Source organism: Electrona antarctica (genome assembly GCF_951216825.1).
Source record: "Electrona antarctica genome assembly, chromosome: 5".
NCBI classification, from domain to species: Eukaryota; Metazoa; Chordata; class Actinopteri; order Myctophiformes; family Myctophidae; genus Electrona; species Electrona antarctica.
The window spans coordinates 45,827,470-45,851,390 of NC_136810.1; the positions used below are offsets into that span (position 1 = coordinate 45,827,470).

The 23,921-nt window shown below is 42.4% G+C and overlaps 1 protein-coding gene across 2 annotated transcripts; it reads right to left on the reverse strand.

Moving 5' to 3' along the window:
* Positions 1-55: 55 nt before the first annotated feature.
* n4bp1 (nedd4 binding protein 1) lies at positions 56-23,854 on the reverse strand. 2 transcript variants are annotated; one of them, XM_079501063.1, is made up of 12 exons: positions 23,311-23,854; positions 20,595-20,822; positions 20,100-20,273; positions 19,105-19,628; positions 18,537-18,855; positions 16,944-17,288; positions 15,826-16,070; positions 12,349-12,479; positions 11,818-11,914; positions 10,612-10,719; positions 9,807-9,905; positions 56-3,273 (listed from the first exon to the last, which is right to left on the reverse strand). In XM_079501063.1, exons 1-12 carry the CDS (start codon positions 23,629-23,631, stop codon positions 2,880-2,882), a joined length of 2,985 nt encoding a protein of 994 aa, XP_079357189.1. In that variant the 5' UTR covers positions 23,632-23,854; the 3' UTR covers positions 56-2,879. The 2 variants fall into 2 exon arrangements, with proteins under 2 accessions (XP_079357189.1, XP_079357188.1); XM_079501062.1 differs by having other exon boundaries at positions 16,944-17,336.
* Between the last annotated feature and the right edge of the window lie 67 nt (positions 23,855-23,921).

Below are 23,921 nucleotides of genomic sequence, written 5' to 3' on the forward strand. Positions count from 1 at the left end.
GAAAAAAAAAGATCTCCAGTACCAAGCAGATGACAATAACACAAGGGTGCATATAAACAGTTTTAAAATTATATTTTGACAAATAATAAATATTTTACACTTCCCACTGCCCTTCAAACCTTTGCTAGAGGAAGGAGAGGACGGGAGCAATTAACAGGAAGGGTTATACAGAACGAAAAGACTGTAGCCTCCATTCTGGCCTCACATTCAGGCAATCATTCATTGGCAACATTACAGGGAAAAATGAGACATATTGGTTTCAATAGGGATAGGCAAATTAATCACTTACGCCTCGGTAGCCAGGCTTTTATTTCGTTCGCATTCGGCTCAAAAAGAAAAGCCTGGGGAAACGAGACACATTTCCTGATCTAGGAGTGGGAGTGAACTACAGTGCAGAGGGGCGTCGCTCCAAATTTGGTGACTTCAGTGTTGCCCACTGTGTTCTATACCAGGGAGGGGAGGGGGGGCGGGCGCTCAGATCAGTGAACCAATATGATCCAACACTGTAATCCCGGCGGCACCTGCCCCTCTATACCAGAAATCACGGTGGCTGGGCAAGGCTACTTATGGGGTAAAGAGAAAAAAAAATAGTATAATTGAAAAATATTGTTACTCATGGCTGTTCATAAAAAAAAAGCCCATGCACATGGCCTAAATGTTTTTGCCACTGTACCAAGTCTCAAAGATCTGAACAGTAGTCGGTAAAGAATGAGGATCAATGTCAATACACCAAAATTGTGATTTAGTATGTGTTGCTATCTGTTGTGCCATATACACAAAATAATATGTGCACTTTGGCAAAAATGTAATATTTACAAAAAAAGAAAAACTATATACAACAAGGAATTGAGCAAAAAGTCCTTCAGCAGTCCTTACATTGCAATATTGAACAACTTTGTAAAAGTGTTTGTGCAGACAGATTGTGTATCTTACAAGAGGGATTGTTTGTACAATACCTTATAAAAAAAGTTCTCATCAAATACAACCAACTGCTAATAGCTGCAGCCCACATTCTCTGCTTGTATAAAAAGAGCACTACAAGTTTTCTTCAATGTTGTTACAATTACATATTAGTCATTAAGTGTTTACTGGTAATGTAAGACAATGTCATTCGTATTCATTTGTAGATTGTTTTGTATGAATGGGAACACAACATTTGAAGGCCTATTAACTGTGCCCATTCAGTACAGGAACCCCTTTTGGTGTTTTAAGCATTAGGTTATACTTTAGCTATTGAAAAATAGCAGATCTACAAGCTCATAGCACGTGAGTGCCACGCTACAAGGTTGTAGATCTGCTATTTTTGAAGAACCGTGAAAATGTGGCACAAATCTTTGAATGTATATTCTTTCACAGTGAACGTTTTTAACTCAAATCTTTGCTTCCGAGGTGTCCCTGGAACAACACATTTTCAGGTGGGGGTCCGCAGCCAAATACAGATAATTCTGGGGGACCTTGACATGAAAAAGGTTGAGCACCACTGACATAGAAACATAGGTTTTTCAGAAAACTGTTTAGATTTAGAAGATTTTTTTTCTAAATGGCTTCATCTGAATTGAATGAATTTAAAGCTTGTAGTATTTCTTCCAACCCAAGCCAGATGGCGTGAAGTGTGGCTGTGGGCACTGCTCTAGGATTACGCTACTGGGCCAATCCTCTCAAAATCACGTTTTACCCCAAACAAAGATCTGGGACTTAAATTCCCCCAAACGACAAAAGAAAAGATCATCTGGAACCATATACAGTTTGACGAATTGCATTTTAGAACGTCTACTATGAGATCATTTCTTGTGAACATCACTTTTGTACAAGCAATATCTAGCTAACAGAAAAACACAAATTTGTTCAACTGAATAGTGTTCATACCGAAATCCAATATCGTTCGACCTGACCTGCTGTTTCTGTCTTTAAGAGCTTCTGAAATGTTTTCCCTTTCTTTTTTTAAAGGTGTCATTTCAACGAATCAATAATTAACTGACCCTTATCAATGAACGAGAATATGCATTAGTGAAACATTTTGGATGGGACTTTAACAGAAGACTGAATAATGTTATATGAATAAGTGATGGGAGACAATTCCGTCACTTTTAGGGAATTGAATTGATCTGGTTAAAGGTCCTGGCAATGGTCTTGTCCATCTACTCATCTTTTAAGCTGTGATAGATGCTCAACATTCTGAGGCTGTGTACAGAGGAATACTATCCTTAGTGTCACACACACACACACACACACACACACACACACACACACACACACACACACACACACACACACACACACACACACACACACACACACACACACACACACACACACACACACACACACACACACACACACACACACACACACACACACACACACAGAGCAGGGCAGTGAGTAGAATCTCTTCAAGTTACGGCTGTCTTAACAGCTCGTACCGTCTTCAGAAAAGTTGATGAAAGACCATTGCCACCATGGAGAAATGTCCTTCATCGCCGTCACTGGACGGCGAGAGATTCTCCATGACAGGGCATTAGTGAGAGCTAGGTTGATACAAGCCCTGGTCTATCACCATTTTGTTTTGTGTACATCAATGATATTGAACTTGACCAAATAGAAACAGGGGAAAAATGAAAAATAAAAAGGATGAAACCTTCCAAACCAATCCTCTTTGCCATTAGCAGCAGCTTAAAAGAAGACCAAAGTCTTAAATGTAAAAATATATATATGTGTGTCATCCTCTGGGAACCCCATCATCTTTTCTTCAGGCTGGTATAGGTGGTAAAATAAATGACCATAAATATATGGATTTATCGGGTGAGCCCCCGTCCCACATCTCTCCCTCTGTGTGTGTGTGTGTGTGTGTGTGCTTGCTCTCATCACCATGCTACAATCTTTCATCCCAGCAACAATCCAGACAGTGCATTCAGGTCTCTCATGTAAGGGTTGTCACTCAGGATGCGGTCAATGCGCTGCTTCTGGTCGGGGAAGATGTCGTACAACTTCCTCTTCAATTCCGACGTCTCTCCTGCGGAACGCTGGGGTGGGGGGGCGGCCGAGGGCGAGGGCGCACGCCGGGGCCACTCGAGAGGGCCCGAGTGAGGCCACTGTGGTTCGGAGGGTCTGTTGGCGAAATGAGTGGGCCAGGGCTGTGGCGTGGAAGACTGGGGCCGTGGGACTGAGTTGAGGGGTTGGAGTAAAGATGCCGTTCTGGGATGTTGGTGATGCTGCTGCGACGACGGACGGTTGTCCAGGGGCCTCGATGGGGGAGGGGTGGCAGAGTTTCGCCTGCTGGAGAAGGAAAGAAAGAAATAGGATGGACAACATTGTCAGGAAGACAGCAGTCACCACACAGACAATATATACCCCTCTTGCTGACATGGTTATTCAGGCGCAGTGGTTCCCAAACGTTTTAGAAGTTTGACCGGGACCCAAACTAGTGAAAATAGCAGATGTACAGTGGTGAGCACTCCAAAGTGTCACTGGTGGTGCCTCCCTGGCACCTCCCTGGCACCACGTCTTTGGTGGTACCACTTTATTCCATGCTGTCACCAGGAGATGGCAGCAGAGAGCAACTAATGGTCAGACACAGGCATTTTGTGTCAGTATGAGGCAGGAATGCTAAATCAAGACATTTTGAGGCAGGGACCATCTATGAAATATAACACCCAGGAATTGCACATAATACAAAATAATGCATGGCTTTTATTAGCTCTTTAAAGTTATTTACATTGGTATATTGAATGGGCTATACTCTTTAAATATATTAAAATATAAACAAAGGCTGGAATCTAATAATGTAAGATCCTTGCATTAACTGCTAAAGCAGAGGATCTCAACCTGTCTGTGGACCACCAGTGGTCCCTGAGGGGCTCCAGGTGGTCCCCAGTTAAATGGATAGTTGTTATCCAAATGGACCTTTATAGATATTTTACTCTATTAAATTTACTCTATTTAACAAATAGTGGCACAGATAGTCTGTCTGTCTGTCTGTCTAATCCCTCAAACACGAACGCAAGGACAACACAAGAGACGGTCGCGGCCACACAGCCAACTCAAGGTATGGCCACTGAGCCAACTTGGGGACCCAACGCAAGGACAACACAAGAGACGGTCACGGCCACACAGCCAACTCAAGGTACGGCCACGGAGCCGACTTGGGGACCCAACGCAGCTCCTCCAAGGAAAACAAACAAATTAACGGAGCTGAACGTGAATCCCCCCCACCGCCCACCCCTTTTTTTCCCCCTCACTGTATATGTTTCTTTTCCCTTTTTACCTCCTTTATGATGAATTCCTGTTCTGTCTATAGAAGTGTCTATTTGTACGTCTCTAAATGTTTTGATGATTTGAACATGGTGGACCCTATTGGAAACAAGTGTAATGCTTAATTGGGTCGTCCACTCACAGTTAACAGCCTTTGTATTGAGTTTGTGCTTGAAATGTACTGTAATTCTGCAAACTGTTAATAAATTCTTCAATCTGTCTGTCTGTCTGTCTGTCTGTCTGCCTGCCTGCCTGCCTTTCAATTCATCTTTTGATGAATTGAACATGGTGGACCCTCTTGTAAACAAGTGTAATGCTTAATTGGGTCGTCCACTCACAGTTAACAGTCTTTGTATTGAGTTTGTGCTTGAAATGTACTGTAATTCTGCAAACTGTTAATACATATTTCAATCAATCAATCAATCAATGCTTGCCTGCCTGCCTGTAAAATTACAATATTTGCCTCTGAGATGTGGAGTAGAAGTAAAAGTATTGGAAATCGGCAAGAGAATATAGAGTATTTGAATTCATATTTAATGATGTTCAGGAGTTTAATACAGATGTGAGCTAAAATGCTTCACAGTTTCCTGGCAAGACAGTTCATATTACCCCACCCCCCATGGCGCATCCAACACCTTTAGCTGTGTCCCAAACAAGAACCAGGGTGAATTTTATTCACTTCAAACTGTGCTCTCCTGTGTTTTTTTCCCTGCACACTGTTCATAAAGGATTAAATCAATCAACTATGAACCCTAACACAATGTTGTTTGTTTTGAATGTATCATTAGTTTTCATGTTCCATTTACTTTGAAAGAAGCAACCCAAATGCAAAAGTAAAGTAAACTGGTCCTAAACAGACCCAAAACAAAGACAAAACTTGACTGGGTACAAACTCAGTGAGCAGAGTCTTGCAATTGAGAAAGGCCGTCATATGCAGTCCTATCTTCCTAGAGAAGACAGGCTACACTACAGTATGCATCCACTGCACACAAAATGAAGTGGAAACTGAGTTACATTTCCTAACCGTACAGAACTCCTGGGCTGTATGTTTTGATTAATTGAATACACAGGACCTCAATGGAAACAGGCCATATTTTGGTAAATGGTAAATTGTGCTTTTATATAGCACTTTTATCCAAAGCGCTTTATATCATACTCGTGTTTGTATTCAACTGTACTTTATGTGCGTGTTTCTTGCAAACTGTTTCTTGCAAATAAAGTAGTCAATCCATCAATGAGTTACAGTTACACAATGGAATCCTCATTTATCTCTGAGAGTGTAGCCTACAGGAGTCTGGTTTCAACTTCCAGTCAAGAGTCCTAGATGAGACAAATGCTAGGTTAATTTGCATGTAGTGTTTGAAATGAAGGGGGATGGTCACTATTCTGGTCTGGTAGCCTACATAGAGAGTGCATGCTTTAGTCTACACAACACCAACCAACCAACAAGTCTAAATTGTTTTGACTGCATGTTTTCAAGTCAGTTTTAAGGGGTATTATCTCTGTAAAACAGTTCTGGTAGGTTTTTGAGATTCATTCTTTAGATGCTAAATGAAAAATACATTACATTGTGTGGGGTTTCCTGGCCATACATTTCATAGTACCCCACCCCCCACCATGCATCCAACACAATCTGGCCTCTGTGTCCCCAAAAATGGAGCCAGGGTGAAATGTTAAATGTTACTCTTCTATGTTGAATAGAAGAGTAGTAGAGCGCTTTGGATAAAAGTTAAAGTGCTATATAAATGCAACATTTACCAATGCTTTCAATGTAACCCTCAATGAAATCAAGACATTTTGAGGCAGGCTTACTTTATTATATGACACTTTTCATGCAGTGCCTTTTGAATAAAATGTCTTATAGCAGGACAGTGTGGACATGTATTTTATTATAACACAGCTTTATGGGGTTAAGAAATCTCACTTCCGTTTAATTAACTTAAATTAGTCCATGTTTTTTATCACTCTTAAGACTTCATAGAAAGTCAGCTTCCAGGTAAATATACTGAGATTATAATGTGGTTTCCATCTCATTCTTTGTGTTTTCTATACATACTATAGTATACTATATCTTTCTACCATCTTTTCTTATTTTTTAGCTTAGTTACAAAACACATTTACCACTTAAAACTAGGCAATTTGAATTTGATTATGCAGTTAGGATACTTCTGGTCGACTCTAATTGAAGAGGTAGCACAAACTGGGGGGGGAAGAAAATTCGCATTGGATTTCACACAATGACATGCAAATTAATTAACACCTAGCGTGCCCATCTTTTCGCCCTGCTTTTAGTAGTACTGTAGTTAATACACAACTGACTGTAACAATGTTATAAAGATTTGTTTTGGGGGTCAAGGAAATTTATATTTTAATTAGACCTGTCAATGTTAAAGCGATAATAACGTCTTAACGCAAATTAAATTGAATAGCACTCATTTTTTGACGCACAATTAATGCACGGTGAAGTTTGATAGAGCATTGAGAGACTTGCGTGCGTGTGTGTGTGTGTGAGAGAGAGAGAGAGAGAGAGAGAGAGAGGATCCTGGACAGTGTTTGCCATTGTTCCAATAATAATAATAAAAAACATGCATTTGCATAAAGCATTTGTCTACTCCCATGGTGATAAGATTATTAAAAACTTGAAATAGATATTTAAATCTTGAGGTTCCATTTTACACTCTCAACAGTTTAATTATTGTTAAAAATCTGCATTACTTTAATTTACCAACATCAATACAGCATGGAAATGTGAACATAGGCTATTCTTTAGTTTGGGTCTGCAAGGCTAAATCTCATCAAATGGCGTCCCGTGGCTCAAATGCAGAATAAATATTGATGTGAAAAGGTTTGAAAACCACTGATTTAAGGTATATTTAGAACGGATAAAAAATATAGGATTAATTTGCGATGGACAATCATGCGATTAATCATGATTAAATATTTTAATTGATTGGCAGCCCTAATATAAAGATTTATTTTAGGGTTAAGGAAAATTATATTTTAATATATTTATAGGCATAAGAACATCACATTGCTTTACATTCTACAAGCTTGTCTCTGCCTCAAAATTACTTGATTTAATTATTGTTATATTTAATGTTTTATAAGCAAATCTACTCATTAGGAGATCTGAGTTAGATTCCACAAATAATACATTGTTTTTTAAGTTTTCATTTGTCTAATGCTGTTAAATGGGATATACACAGTTTTGTTTAAAGAAACAATTGCTTTTTAATTCATCCTACGGATTCTGCTTTATTTTCTATTATTTTCTTTATTTTCTATGTTTATAAAACATAAAAATAAAAGATGACTGAATAAAAATGACTGAAATGCATTCACCAATGAATCTAGTAAAAAATCATGGACTCACATGTGCCACACTGTGGCTGATTTGCCACACTACACCATTGACACCTTTAAATTAAGTGTGAATCGTGGTACCACCAAAGGGGGTGTGGCACCACATAGGCACCAGGGAGGCAGTCAAGTGGTATCACTGCCAGTCTCAACTGCTCACCACTGTACAAGCACGCAACGCATCGCTTCACGCCACGTTGCAAGCTTGTAGATCAGCTACTTACTACTAGCCTGGTTAATAAACCAGACCGAATCAGCCGTTGGCAGTGGCGGCTCCAGACCATTTTTACTGGGGGAGCTATAAGGGAGCTTGACTAATAATGGAGGTGCTATGTTTTTTTGTTGTTAGGCCTACCATTAGGAGAGATAACAGGCCATGTTGATCAAAATAACATGTTTTCTAAGTTCTCTAATTGTGTAGACTTAAATTAACTTAAGTAATGCAGCTGTTTAACAATTATTCAACTCTTGAGTGTAAAAATTGAACCAAATGGACACACTTGGTTTCATTTTACACTCTCAAGAGTTAAAGATTTATAAGGGTTCATTTGGTTACCAACTCTCCATCATTTAGCTGGGGACCACCTGGAACCCCCTCAGGGACCACTGGTGGTCCCCGGACCACTGGTTCAATCAGAACCACTGCTTTTCAAGTTTTAAATACTCTTATCAACATGGGAGAATGCTTGCTTTATTGCAAATGCCATGGAAGAGGGAAACAAAATCATAAACTCAACTCAACACACAGTCTCTCACACACACCCAGGCGAGAGCTCTCTCTCCGGGGACCGCATGTAAATCCGACGGAGCATTAGTCCGACATGCGGACGCATCTCGGACTAGTGTCTGCTCCTATGCTCTCTCCTGTAAGCACGCACGCAGTCAGGCTGTCAACATTAGCTTTAGCATTAGCATGGTCTGTGTAGCATCAAGCTATCACAACTGACTGCTATGTTTGTCAACCAAAACTGCCAGAGTTTTGCTTTTGCCCAATTCAAAGAGCTTCTGATCTAACACATTGTGGAGCAAATGAATTAATAACGAGCCCAACGAACGCGACGACTCGAGTGCTCACAGCTCAACTTCCCAGCCCACACTGGTAGGCTACACTCTGCGCACCGGTCCTGCACAGGCTGACGGACGAGTCACTGGGAGAGAGAGTGGGGAGAGAGGCGGGGCTCACTGACTGCCTGCATTCACATGAATGCGTCTCTCAACCATTCTGTCAAACTTCACCGTGCGTTAATCGCGCGTTAAGTGGGGGAAAATGTACATTTTGTTTGAGAATTTCTTGGGGGTGCTACAGGGGTGCTATGGGATTTTTGGAGGTGCTATAGCCCCCGCAAGCCCCCCCCCAGCGCCGCCCCTGGCCGTTGGCAAAAAAAATGTTGCCTGCCAGCGGATTAGGGTCTGGCGAGGCTCAGTAGCACGCCTCTTTCCTACAACCGAGAACAGGTCGGGCCAATCGGGACACGGTATGCAATATGGGCGGGCTTTGGTACAGTGACGTTCAATGCTTGAGAACTTTGACTGACAGTAGCTCTGACCAATTGCGTCAAAGAGAAAATGTTTGAACCCGCCCCCCGGGAAATGAAATCCAAGTGGAGCCAGCCCAGACTAATATACCGCGACAGTGTTGTGTGATATTAGTCTGGCTTATTAGCCAGGCTAACTTACTACTACTTGTTAATTATTTTACTTTTATTCATGGAATTTCTTAGATTTTATTTTTTCCTTAAAAGTATTTAATTATTTTTAATTCAAAAAACAAAAAAAATTGTTCCACAACTTTAAATTTCAAAAATAGAGTTTGTGTTATAAAGAGACACTTCTGTGTGTGTGTCACTTCATCCCTTCTCTTGGATGATCCTCCGCCAGGCCTCCGAGGTGTCAACAAAGTCCCTCAGGTTGTCATTCATTACGATACTACTTGTTAATTATTTTACTTTTATTCATGGAATTTCTTAGATTTTATTTTTTCCTTAAAAAGTATTTAATTATTTTTAATTAAAAAAACAAAAAAAATATTTGAAATATACATTTTTAATTTTTTACGTAGGAAAAGAAAAATTGGATTTTTACTCGAGCTCACTGTTTGGGAAACGAGTCGACAACATTGCAGAGTGGCTATAGAGCCACATCACACACACACACAACACTTGCACACGCGCATACAAGACAATGTATACACGGCCTACCTGTCTTTGCGCAGGAAGACGTCTAGGGGAGCGCCATGTCTCCCCATTGGGTCATCAGGGATCATGAATAGGTCCTCTACAAATGTGAACTGGAGTAACCTATGGGAAGGGGGATTGATTTATTTGAAAATATATGCATTACCAATTCATAGTGATAGCAGCTGATAATGTGGCTTTCTGCAGGGTCTGATATATATATGAATCTTCCAATATCATCAGTGAATTATTTCTGCTGTGCGGGAGGAGGAGGAGGCTAAGAAGAAAAAAAAAAAGGACAAGTGATCATCTTTCTAGTGCCATCAATGCTACACCATGATCCTGAAATGGTTTACCACCAATGCTGATGATAAGAGGCTTGCTAAAGGACGTGGCAAGAGTGATTTACACCGGAAGTCTATGTAACAAGAATGTTGACAATGTTTTCAGCAAACAGGGAAAAAAGTGTGTAAGATGTATACATTGCTTTGACTACAACAGAAACTTAAACGCAATTTATCCAGTTCCAGAATGACCATCGTTACCGTCGGACAAAAACCTTACGTGACCAAAACTGTTACTTACTAAGTGGGGGAAAGAAATTTGTTTTCCAAATAATCCAACGTAGTAATTTAGTCATAAGCTCTTGGTAATACTTTATTGGTTAAATAAATATGTATAAAACTCACAGACTTAACCCCGTCGTTCAACCTGGCGTCTCTACTTTGTTCATGTCATTATAGGTGAAAAGTTCCACAACTTCAAAAATAGAGTTTGCGTTATAAAGAGACACGTCTGTGTGTGTGTGTGACGTGTGTCACTTCATCACCTCTCTTGGATGATCCTCCGCCAGGCCTCCGAGGTGTCGACAAAGTCCCTCAGGTTGTCATTCGTTACGATGACCCCGCCCGTTTTCTCTGCCAGGTGGAGCAGGAACCTGTCAGTTTGCACATGTGTGTCGGATGGAGTTGGTGATGAGACAGTCAGGATGGAGATGGGGTTGGTGATGAGACAGTCAGGGTGGAGATGGGGTTGGTGATGAGACAGTCAGGGTGGAGATGGGGTTGGTGATGAGACAGTCAGGGTGGAGATGGGGTTGGTGATGAGACAGTCAGGGTGGAGATGGGGTTGGTGATGAGACAGTCAGGGTGGAGATGGGGTTGGTGATGAGACAGTCAGGGTGGAGATGGGGTTGGTGATGAGACAGTCAGGGTGGAGATGGGGTTGGTGATGAGACAGTCAGGATGGAGATGGGGTTGGTGATGAGACAGTCAGGATGGAGATGGGGTTGGTGATGAGACAGTCAGGATGGAGATGGGGTGACAGGGAGTTGGTGATGAGACAGAGTCAACATGTTCATTAGTAATGAATGAACCCATCAATTCTAGGTTAGGGCTGTCTGTCAGGATAAAAATGTTAAGCTGATGATTAATTGCGATTAATTTGATTAACGCGTTTCTTTTTTGCATTGAACAATGGAACGTTACAATTTGCCTTTTAGGCTTCGTAATCACACATTGCACAGGGTAGAAGACGACAAATAACTTAAATACACAAAGAAATCACTCACACATTTATTTTTAGTTATATTTTTTTCTTTCCAAAAAATGTACAAAATAGCGGAAATAGTTGATCTAAAAGCTTACAACACATCACAACGTGACGTGTTGCGCGTGACGTGTTGCGCGCAGTGCACCAGATGTTGTTGATGATGATGACAGTAGAGAAGTGGCATGTACATTTGGCATCCTTACCAAGGTGCTTAAGTACCAGTGTCTTAAGAATGCTATTATACAGCTTGGTTACAAAGTAATGTTCATAAATCAGCCGAGAGCTAAAGGCATTGGCAAAATTCTGTTCAGTCTCTGCGATAATTGCCAGTCGCCAAATATGGAGGAGGCGATGCTTCCTGTACCCGTGATCTGTATCCTGAAGCACATGTTGAGTTTTCCAAGTTTGTGCAGCTACTATTGTTCGTGTTCAAGAATTTCTTGTTAAATGTGAACGCAAAAAAAGATGTTAAATGTGTGTGTACCTGTCATCGTGCGAGGCGATCCTCTGACCACAGACCTCTCTGGAGGGAGTGAAGGAGAGCAGTCTCAGGTCTTCCAACTGGTTGAGGAAGTGTTGCTCTGACAACAAGGTAGGGTGAGCATTAATAATAGTGCAATTCATATCAAGAAAAACTTTTACCAAAGGCTATCTAAATCACACAAAAAAATCATCAAGACAACAAACAAGGCACAAAACAATGCACGCACGCACACCATATGACCACACACACACACACACACACACACACACACACACACACACACACACACACACACACACACACACACACACACACACACACACACACACACACACACACACACACACACACACACACACACACACACACACACACACACACACACACACACACACACACACACACACACACACACACACAATTCTAGTGTCAAACATAACATGTAAACATAAACACACTCCACATATGGATGCATGTTGGTTCAATCACTCACTCCTACAGCACTCAAATATAAACACACCATCTATATACCTATAGTGAGTCGATCTCTTTTTTGGCGCCACTGAGGGACAAAGACCGTAATCTCCCTGTGGCCCCGCCTCCAAAATGCCTCCACTGCCAGGGCGATACCTCGACAAGAGAAGACGCGATGAAGGCCGTGTCTAGAGAGAGATAAGAGTGAGAAAAGAAGTTATTCCCCATGGTTAAATAAGACTGTGCTTGGGGCACCCGCTAGGCGCATGCCACATATAGGCCCTGGCCTGACAGCGTGTTGCGGGTTCAAGTCCCATTCATGACGATCTTTTCTGCGTGTCTCTCCCCTTCGTTCTCTCCCACTTTCCTGTCTGTCTTCACTAAGAACTATCAATAAAGGCAAAAAGCAAAAAGAAATAAGACTGTGCTTGCTGTGCAGACTGGGCTTTGATTCCCCTGAGTGTTGTGCACTCCAACGAACATGATTAGCTCTGTTCATGGGTGGGAAGCAGGGCGTTCTCTCCGCTGCTGCACTAGCAACACCTAGTGGTTGGTCAGGAGGATGCCTGTTGAGAAGGGAGCAGTGTTGCTGCACATTCATTACGCCCTTTCATTGAAGCTCCTCACTGTCAGGTGAAAAGAAGCAGCTGGCGACTCCATGTGTAATGGAGCAAACGTGCTTGTCTGCACACCTTCCCCATGAACAATAGCAGGGGTTGGCAGTGGAGAATTGGCATGATGACTGAATTGGGGAGGAAAGAAATGAAAAAAAACATCAACACAAATATAACTGTTCTATGCTTTATTAAGAACGTGTGATAGTGTGAAGTGACATAATAGAGAAGGGCTGGGACAGCTTCAGATGGAGAAGTAGACAAGATTATTCAGCTGAAAGAGGGTGAAATGGAAAGGAGAAATAAGAAATAATACTAATAAGTATACATTTAACATACGAGCTTCTAAAACACTATTTAAAAAGCAGCCTTGTGGAGTCAGGACTGGAGCCGAGACCTTAAGGATAATTATTCATAAACTAACGCACAGACACACTAAAGCAGTGACGTTGTGCGTGTTCCACCATATGCACGTCAATGCAGCAACGAGGACACACAACCGCAGGACAACAACCTAAAGGTTCATTTACAAACAGACGCACGCGTGCATGGCCGTTAGCACTAAGCACTGTACGCAGTGACGTGCACGATAGTGACGATACACTACATGCACGTCAGTAGACAAACGCTGCACCAGAGCAGCAGCTAGGAGACATGTCACCGCAAGACAACATCCACAACAAACACCAAGCAGCTGTAGCCGAAGCGCTGAGAAACTCCCTGAAAGCAGCCACGCTCACCAGACAGGAAACAAGCTGCTGGCTGCTACCAACCACAGAGATATTTAAAATGTGTGTTTCAATACACTTCTGTTCTGTGTGCCCTACCGTGTCACATACCCTAACAGTATCAAGAAATGTTGACAGTCGGACATTAATATGCCATCATCTCGTACAGATTTCACGTAAAGAAATAAGACCAAGTTAGGTTTACTTGATATTGATATTAAAAATTGACACCAACAAAAAGAGAAACATTTATCTCAGTCACAGCGGTCCTAACAGTATGCAGGTTATTGTGTCATGGACATGTAGGGAGGGAAAATCAATGTCTCAGGCTTTTGGGGTTGATTTGAAATTGGGGAAGAGTGAGACAGTGCCTTATTGATAACTTATTGGTGCACAGCACAGCAGTAGTGTGGTCAGTAGTATCTGTCCATGTATATATGCAAACATAACGGAGACATGCATATTCTAACCAACACGTTTACATAAAAATGCTGGCATACCATGCATAGTCACACTAAAGGTAACTCTCCACCACTCTTACTACTTCAGACTGCTAGTCTGTTGGCATTAAAAAGTTGTCTGACAGCACATTGCATTCTTGACACCTCCACACCCCACCAGGAGGCGAAAGTAGCAGCCTGCCAGTGTTGCCAGGTCTGCTTATTATAATCGACTTTGGGATTGTTTTCCTGTAAAGTCGCTTGTAAATATTCATAGTTGCTGGTTCCTTTAGTTTGGACTTATTTCTGAAGTGTAGTTGCTTATTTGGGATGGCTTTCAAGATTATTTTTGAAAATAGCTGATGTAATAGGGCTCAAGTGGTGAAACCGGTGGCTTTTTTTGGGCTTGTTTTCATAGACATGGTAGATCGTTTCACTCACAGAATCTGGCAACTCTCCGTTTCTGCATCAAAACAAAACACTTTTCACCAGCCCAGGGCTAATGACCGTTTTTGCATGTGATAATAGTTATTGATATGCAAATTCAAAGTTGAAAGACAAAGTGATGACTGACAGTCTGACACCACTCACAGCAGGAAGAAGACATGATGCAATCAGTAAAATAATCAAGGAAACCTGGACACACTCTGAAATCAGTCAAATTACCACACAAACCTCGACTATTCCCCGATTCTGAAACAGACCACTTTCACATTAAGTCAATCTAAAACTGGTGTATGTCTGTACAAAGAACACATTCACTGGCCTATACAACAAGTACAGCAATTGTCTATGTCTCTATAGGTGACAGGGCCATCTAGAAGTGTGTGTGTGTGTGTGTGTGTGTGTGTGTGTGTGTGTGTGTGTGTGTGTGTGGCTAATCTCGCAAGCTGCCAGATGGATGCCACATGGCCACATGAAGTCAGAGATCCACATTGGAGTCAAGTCCAAGATGTTGATCCCGAGATCCATGTGATAAGACTTTTTAACGAAGCAAGGATGATTGGAAACGGGACTAAGGAACCGCAAATTATTTGAGCGACAATGAATCGTCATTAAAATGTCATAATCGTGATAGCCCTAATACAGTTAGGGCTATCACGATTATGACATTTTAATTGACAGCATAAACATGCATACAACAAGGGAGGGCAAAAACTAAATCTGTGTATACACGTATGGTATGTCACGTGACACATCACTCCTCAATGCTGTCTTTCCCAATATGTGTCCACGATCTGATATCCAGTAAAGGAAGTCAAGAAGTCATAAAATAATTTAAAGGAAGGAGAAATGAACACATCCTGTACACTATGAACAGTCAGTCATGTTAGGATGACCAATACTGGAGTTTACTTCAATATCTGGGGAGGTAGAGAGAGAGAGATAGAGAGAGGGGGGGAGGGCAGGCAGGAAATACTATTACGAAAGTGAGAGGTAATGAAAGGTCCATATTGGGATCTCCATATATGGCCATAAACAGCGGTACACAGGCAGACAGAATGATATGAGATAAAATGGTAAATTGTGAATTGTGTGTAAAATGTAGTGCTTTACAATGTGCATTATTCACCCATTCGCACACCGATATGGCGGAACAAACCATGCACTGACCTGCTCATTGGGAGCAGTTAGGTGTTCAGTATCTTGCTCAAGGACACTTGACTGTAAAACGGGGAGCACTGGACAGAAAAGCGTGTGCGGGCGTGCGCGCGTGTGTGCGCGCGCAACTGCGCATGCATGTGAACTCACGCCATGGCGACATTGCTGCCATCGATGATGATGTGTCTCAGATCCGGACATCCTGGCTCGTTTGGGAGGGTCAGCGTGTATGGCATCTTCAGCGACTGATTGAAACGGGCCAGGCCCGTTATCGGGGGTGCTGGTGGTTCAGCGGCCGGGGGAACCCTGGCTCCACCCCCATTGAACCCCATATGGCTAATTGTCTGATAGGGCTGATATGAAGACGACACGGGGCGCGACGTTGGCTCAGTTGCCTGGAGGAAGAGAAGGGGCTCGTTAGATCCAGTGGGACGAACTGCAAAGTATTTCACACAACAAACAGCTTGGTCGAATTGTCACCATAACAACAATAGCCAAATCATAACCATAACTGATGGAAAGTTGTGTGACAATGATGCAGAATTTCCATGACTTAAGTGTTTCCAACAACAATGTGAGCCCTCAATGGTAACTAAAATAAATGGTGCACTTATATTTCACATATTTCTTTTACATAGATTTGTTTATTACATTCACCCATTCACACACCGATGGTGGAGGAGGAAACCATGCAAGGCACCAACCTGCTCATTGGGAGCAATTAGGGCTTCAGTGTCTTGTTCAAGGACACTTCGACACCAACTCTGGGGTAGCCCGGGATCGAACCGGGAACCTTCCGATTCCCAAGCGGCCGCTCTACCCCTGATAGTGGTAAGTTCTACTGACTGAGCCTTGCTGTAAATAATAAATCTAAACTACATGTAACCACTTAACCATTAATTAATAGCAAATCCTTTGCAAGTTGCCCATTTCTAGAAGTCCTGGAGGTTTGTATGGAAGATCTTTTCACAAATCCCATGATCGGGGCAACTAAACTTAATCCAAAAACACCAGTAACATCTAACATTTGCGGTGGAGAGAAATCTAAGGTTCAGGTGTTAAAATTAAGTTTCAAATATTATTTTTGGTGGGGGTAAACAAAGCTTGGGAGTTCACAATATATCACCTGTCATACGTTTTGTTTTTCGTTTCATTTGTTAAAATCCAGCAATGACCTCAAACTTCTTTTTAGGGTAAGATACTAATTCACAACGGGACTGAAATCACCGTTTAGCCCCAACAGACAGACACCTTCTATTGATACGTACGTTGGTGGAGGTAGAGGAGGAGGTGGTGGTGGTCGTCAGCCACTGGGGGGCACTACGGAGCGCCGTCACACTCTCCACTCTGACCGGTCCTCCCAAGGTCTGAGTCCCGCCCCTGGTGATGTAATCCATCTGGGTGGCCCCAGCGCCGCCCCGTGCCAAGTAGTCCGTCCTGGATCCGGACTGCGTGGCCGGAAGCTCCATCGGTGCCATGGGCGTGCGGGGCGGCCGGTTTCCTGGCATGGCGGTGTCCGTGGCGAAGACGGTGTCGTTTTCGTCATCGATGGTGATCACGTCGTAGTGTCCTGCACCTCCCTGAGCGCTGGAGCTCCTCTTGATGGTGATGGCCTGAGTGATGAATAAGACGGTGATGGTGTTGAGGTACGTGTCCAGGAACTTTGGGAAAGTGTCATAGTAGCTTGTTTACAACTGAAACACTGAACATAGTACTCTTATTATACTTGTTATTATTCAAAATAATAATTAAAAAAAAACAAAAAACAAATGGTTCAAATCCATTAATTAAGATTCGAGTGCCAACCCTAACGAGCGAAGGTTCGAACCCCGAATGTTCGGGGACAGCCTTAGTGTGATATGAGTACATGCAAAACCCTATGATATGTGCACTTCCAATTCATGTGGAAGGTAATGGGTCCGATTGGCAGGGGGATTGAGTGATTGCTGCCACACACTACTTGACAAATAGAGGGTGAGGTGCAGGAAGAGGGGAGACCTGTGTACTAGTGTGAACAGGTGGAAGAGAGAGATCTCAAGGGCGCCAGGGTCTGTAGTTAGTGGCAAAGTTGCATTAACTACTGGTAACGTGCAGCCTGAACTTACGAGCCGTCGAGCTCAGCCAAGCGCGGAGTAAGTGGCCGTGTCGGGACGCTGAGGTGACGGTGACAACAGCGCTGGACTCATGAGTGAGCCGCCGGTCGACTAGGAACGCATCGGGGGTGAGACAATTCCTTGTTGTGTTGGATTGCCGGTGGATTACAGTTTAAGGGTTACCCCGGACATTGGTTGCGTTCGTACAAAAGGAACTATACTTTCACAGGAGCATGCTAGGAGGAGGGACTGTTCACGATTCAAAGCGCCTGCCTCGCTACAATTGAGGTGGTGATTTGAGGGGTAACAGACTTTGGGACTTTGTTGGGTTGAAAGGGGATTGGGGAATTGTTTGTTTGTTATTTTGGTACAGGGAGAGAGTTAGCAAGTGTGTTGTATTTCCCGATTGATTTGGCAGTTATTAAATATGTGAGTCTCACCAAGCTAAAAACCTGCCGATCCCGTCTTTTTCCTTTAGTTAGCAGTTTAAAGGCCCATGATTCCTCCCTTAAAGCATGCCTGGTGGATATTCACTTATGGATGTCTCAAAACTTTTTACAACTAAATTCTGATAAATCTGAGATTATTCTGTTTGGTCCCCTCAGTTCACAATCCACAATTCTAGACAGTCTTGGCCCCCTGGCAACAAACGTGTCTCCCGTTGCAAGACATTTGGGTGTCCAATTTGACTCAGAACTCCACTTTGAACTGTTTATAAGAATTCAAACACAATTCCATGACAACCAGTGACATTGGGAGGCATAGTACCTGCTGAGTGCTGTTCTCGCTGCCACTGCACTGCCTCCGGTGGCCCAGGCCATTACTACAGCCACCGCGGAGGTTGGGATTAATGCTGCCTGGGTGCAAAAATGCTTTGTTCAGCACCCGCTCTTTCTCTCTGCTACGGGACACTGTCGAAGTGGAAGATGAGGAGGGAGTTTCTGTGGGGTGTGTAGAGTTCAATCTTCCTTCTTCATCTTTTTTCTTCGTTTCCTTGACGACTTTCTCCAGGATGAGAAAGGTATCTTCTGTTTGCCCAGTTTGGCTTAGGACTTGCTCCACCACTTCCTTTGTGTAGCCCATTGATCTGAAGAGAGCAAAACCAAGTTTAATTGTTATTGAATTGCTAAGGTAGAGCACACTAGAAAAGACAATCAATACAATAGAATAATAATAAATTAATACATTTTAAATTATTTTACCAGACTTTCATGACTCTTGAATGTTTTCTAAAACAAACCATTCAAACATTGTTACGACTAAAACGTGATTCAAGTGTAGCTTTACTGACTTTACTAACTGGAAAATATTATCATATACAGTAGATATACAACACCTGAAGAAATTGACCAAACAGCGCAAGTTGGTTTCTGGGCTCACTGTCTCCCCATCGTCTGCCTCCTCGTCATCCAGTTTGATCATACCAACGATTGTGTTTGCTTTGGAAGAGGAGAGGGATGTTGAACTACAGGGGGTCTTAGACCGGCAGCTGCTCTGGCTACTGGTCCCCCTACTTTCCCTCTCCATTCTCTCTCGTTCACCCTCCCTCTCCAGCGAGTCATCCCTACGCTCCAGTGAGTATTGTCTCTTTGTGTCCCGAGTTTCGCTGTCAGATGAACGCCGCTTCTGTGAAGGACGAGTCCCATTCAGAAGGATATCAAGGCACGTGCCTGTACCACTACCGGCTCCACTATTTCCTCCACCCCCTGTTGGTGCACCAGCACTCCCAGACGCCTTCTCCTCAAAGCTGGTGTCCAGGATACGGTTAGAGAGCTCTGTCACAGGGGTGCTGCTCTGCGAGCGGTCCTGGTCAGCCTCCACCAGCCCGGGAAGCAATCCCTGGGTATGCAAACCTGGAGCCTGGGTGTGGGAATCACAACAACAATCACAATACATGGGAGTCCTTTAGAAATAGAGTAATACCAGTATGCTGCAGAATCCTTTTTAACATTTAATATAAACCATTTCATGGCTTAGCCAGAGCTTTGCCATAATTTTAATTAAGATAAATGATTTGATTACAATGGAGGGGTGGAGCGGAGCGTTGCGCTTCCTTGTCCGTTCTGTTGTTGTGATCGCCACTTTGGAATATTTTTTGACACAACCGTTTTAAAGTGGATTTTCATGACAAGCAACTCAGCAGTGTTCAAAGGTAACTTAAAACATTGAAGACAGTGAAGCCTGAAACACGATCCCACAATCCCTGCAATAAAACTTCAAGTGAACAAATGCCATTGTATAAAATTACGAAACCAATTCAGCAATTTTGTACATACAAATGTCAACATTTTTTACAATTGCTGAATTACATGTCAGAGGTTTTATACCAACCTGTGTGTGTGTGTGGACGCTAGTGGGGCTCTGTGCCAATCCTAATAACTCTTCTTTTAGGGCACTGGGCAGTAATAGGAGTTCCATGGTGTACTTATCATCTCTTTCCTCCACAAAGGATTTGAATGCTCGCTTCACAGTTGTTTCCCTCTCACTGGGCAGGCTCCTCTTCTCCTAGATAACACAAGCAAGCACATCCTTAATTATTTCATAATTAATCATTTGCCTAATTAAGTCTTGACAAACCAATCCAGCAACTTTCTTGAGTAGGCACTACACTTCTAACTGTGGTTTTGACAGCATAAACTCCAGCATTGCTTTTTTGCATTACACCAAATAGGCCTACCCCAAAACACTATCAATCTACTTGTGTGAACATAGCCACATTACTTGCATGTAATAGATAATACTTCTCTTGCAAAATACGTTTGGCAAAACAAGACATTTATTTGAAGTGGTCATTTACTGTAACAAACGGCTACAAATGTCACCTACATGAAAGAGTGCAACAAACTGCTGGACTCGGCTTTGAGCCATCACCACGGGTTCAGCCCGGCCCAAGAGTCTCAGGCGGCCGGGTTCAGCTACCAGAACCTCTGCACTGGTGTCTCGCAGGAGCCTGTCCAGGAAGAGACCACGAGCACCAGCAAAGATGCAATGCATGTCCACCGGGTAGCGTTCCTCCTCCTGCAGCTCTGGGTCACACAGACCCCTCACATACTCCTGGAGGGTTGGAAGGAAAAGAAAATCTGCAATATAAAACACTGTGCTCTATGTGACCCAAACCTTTCCTGTAAAAAGTCTCTCATGACAAGTGTGCAATGTTGATGATAACCACCCCTATCGCCATTATGTCTTTCACCATCTCTTTTCCCGATTCCTCTGTTCACTCAGTGTTCATACTCCTCTCCCTCTGCCATTCTCTTCCATAAGCTCCTAGTAAATAAATGGCATGCTCCACTAGTTCAAAATACAAGAAACAGGTTATGAGGTTTAACCATTCAGTTTGTGCTCCTAAGAAATCATGTGCATATTTTACATAATCACCTTAATCGCAATTATTTACAATAGCAGAAAGAGCAGATCTACATGTTGTAAGCTTGTAGAGCAACTATTTCCACAATTGTGTATATTTATATATATAGTTGGGTAATATCTGATACTTCTGATACTGTTTAACCTTCATAGATGATAAATCCACTGAGAAACTGACGTTTGCTCTTTGCGGTCACGAAGTATCAATTTGTGATTACAAAGCCTAAGGCAAATCGTTCCAATGTTCAATGCAAAAAAATAATTAACGAGTTTATCGCAATTATTTGTGTTAATTAAGCATCAACTTTAATCGTGACAGCCCTACTTGATAGTCAGTTGCTAGTTATTAGCAGAGATTACCGTCAGTAGTTACAATAGCAAACCAGTGTACACTACACATCTTCACATCGAGGAGATTCCCTGAATCAGTGACGAACAGGTTGATGAATCACACTCAAGTGGGTGATGTCACTGAGAATTACGGTACAGCAGCTGCTGTGTATACATTTCTCTAACATTAGCACGCGAGAGAGGCTCAATAGTACAAACACTGACTCAATAAGGTCACGGGAGATGGGTGGATGTGGTGGGGCTGTGTGGATATCAGTTTTGCAACAGAAACTGAATACAAATAAATGGGTGTTGCTTGTGCAATGAAAGCATTGACTGAATGAGCAGGGAATTCCCATCTTTCTCACACTTCTCAAGGATCACAGACTAGCAAAATATAATATATTAGGCAAGACTCCACAGGAATCAGGAAAAACGTTTTCTATGAAAATACACCAAAATATGCTATACAGTAGTACACTATAGCTTTGTGGCAAATGGACCTCATTTTAGGGTTCTGGACATGTTTGCAGAGGGGAGGATGAGGAGGAAGCTTATTTCCATATCCTGATGCCAGTAGGCATCAAGATCCAGTATCAACAATGTAGTTATTGTGAAATTGCAGATTGGCTATTTTCACAATATTGGTCTTCTTCTTAGGTAATACATATTGTATAGTATAATTTGTTGATTACTTGATGATTTGATTGTCTTTTTATATATTTTTTAATTAAAAAGGTCTTAAAAGCCCATGAATTGTCACTAGAAATGTCCCCAGTGTACTGTATACTGTATGTTGGTTTACTGTTGAGTAACAAAACAATGTAGCACATTAAGCAAATCATCTGGGGACACCCTAGGAGTGCGCGATATGGTGATAAATATCGTATTGTGATAAAATGTCTCTTCAGATATCGTATATTTGTGATACAGTGAATGCACATTCTATGATTTGCAGTTCTATACCTTAATTTATACTTTTGTAGGTTTCATTAGCCTTTTGGTCTAAATGTTACTTTTTGTTAGCTTATGCTGTTAATTAAAAATAATCGCATGCTAAAAGATTGTGATATCATGTATCGTGATACGGCTTGAAAAAAAATATTGTGATATTATATATTTTCATATCACCCACCCCTAGGACACCGCCTAAAAATGTGTGTGTGTGTGTAATAGCATCACACAGACACTCAACAATTAGGTTAAGATAATAAGATATTCTAATAATACGGTTTGAGACAACTTCAGGCTCCACCACCTAGACTAGCCTACAAGTATGCATCTCTTTGAAGTCTGAACCATGTCTTTTAACCCAAATCACACATTGAGGCTCGTCTAAAAATATATATTTGGAGCCCCATTTGGAGAGTCCTGCCTCCCACTTTAAAATCAGAATCAATCTTTATTGTCACATCACATCAAGTAAGGCGGGTGAAATTCTTAGTTGTGCAGGCTCATCATTGCAGTTAAAAAGATAGACAGGAGAGCATAAAGTGCATAACATGACTAATCTGCAATGATACAATATGAGTGCATCATAAAATAAATACTTCATGAGTTAGAAAACCCTTGTACTAGCTTAACCTACTGGCCACAGCCGCACTCCAGTAATGTCTAGCTTGCTTGATATAAACCACATTTTCATTTGAAAAAGGCCAGGTGACAGGCCAGGCCAGGGTGAGCTTAATTTATCCAAGTTTACGTGACGCTTGCAACCATAGTTAAGCTTACAGTTTATGTTAAACGTAATTAGGCTCGTGTATTATTAGAGGCCTTTATTGGTTCAATACGAAAGCATATTCACGATGATTCCATCAGACAAATAATAGTAAAACGTGTATTTCACCTTTGCCTTTGAAACGTCGTCCGTGTTTCCTATAAGCTTAAGCCATATCTGTCGTGATGTCTTGCTGCCGCGGTGGTGAGCCTGTCCCGTGTGGTCCAGGAGACCGATAATGGTGAAGGCTACCTTGAACACCTGCTCCACTCGGGGCTTGGCGCACCTCAGCTCGTCCTGCTTGTCTTCCAGCACCGTGAACTCGTCCACGGTGGCCGGCGGCTCGTGTTGTTGCCTGCCGGCGGGCGAGGGCAGTCTGCTGGGCGGCTGCTCGGAGCAGGCTAGCTCGGTGACTCGCTTCATTCCGAGGAGGGGCCGCGTTGTTGACATTCTGTTTTTGGAATATCCCAGTAGTTTGTTTTAATATTTTAACCTTTCGACGCCGCGGGTGTCTTGGCCTTTCTTCATCGTTCCATTTGCGCAGTCTTTCTCCGACCTGCGCGCTTTAATAGAATAGATATTTGCGCGTAACAATAATGTGCTAAACTCCAGTGTGGTCGAAGAGCCTTCGAGCCTCGAGCGACGTATCCGGAAAGTCCCAGTTGATGGCGTCATCAAAAGACGACGGACGAGTTATTGTTGCCAATCTTTTTGACTATTAAACAAATTTGACTTGTTGT

Excerpts from the sequence above, each read along its gene's own strand:
- n4bp1 (XM_079501062.1), bottom strand. The coding sequence starts at position 23,631 with ATGTCAACAACGCGGCCCCTCCTCGGAATGAAGCGAGTCACCGAGCTA. Across the intron at positions 20,823-23,310 it reads ACGACGTTTCAAAGGCAAAG|GAGTATGTGAGGGGTCTGTG; the intron begins GTGAAATACACG and ends CCAACCCTCCAG. Across the intron at positions 10,720-11,817 it reads ATCGCCTCGCACGATGACAG|GTTCCTGCTCCACCTGGCAG; the intron begins GTACACACACAT and ends GCAAACTGACAG.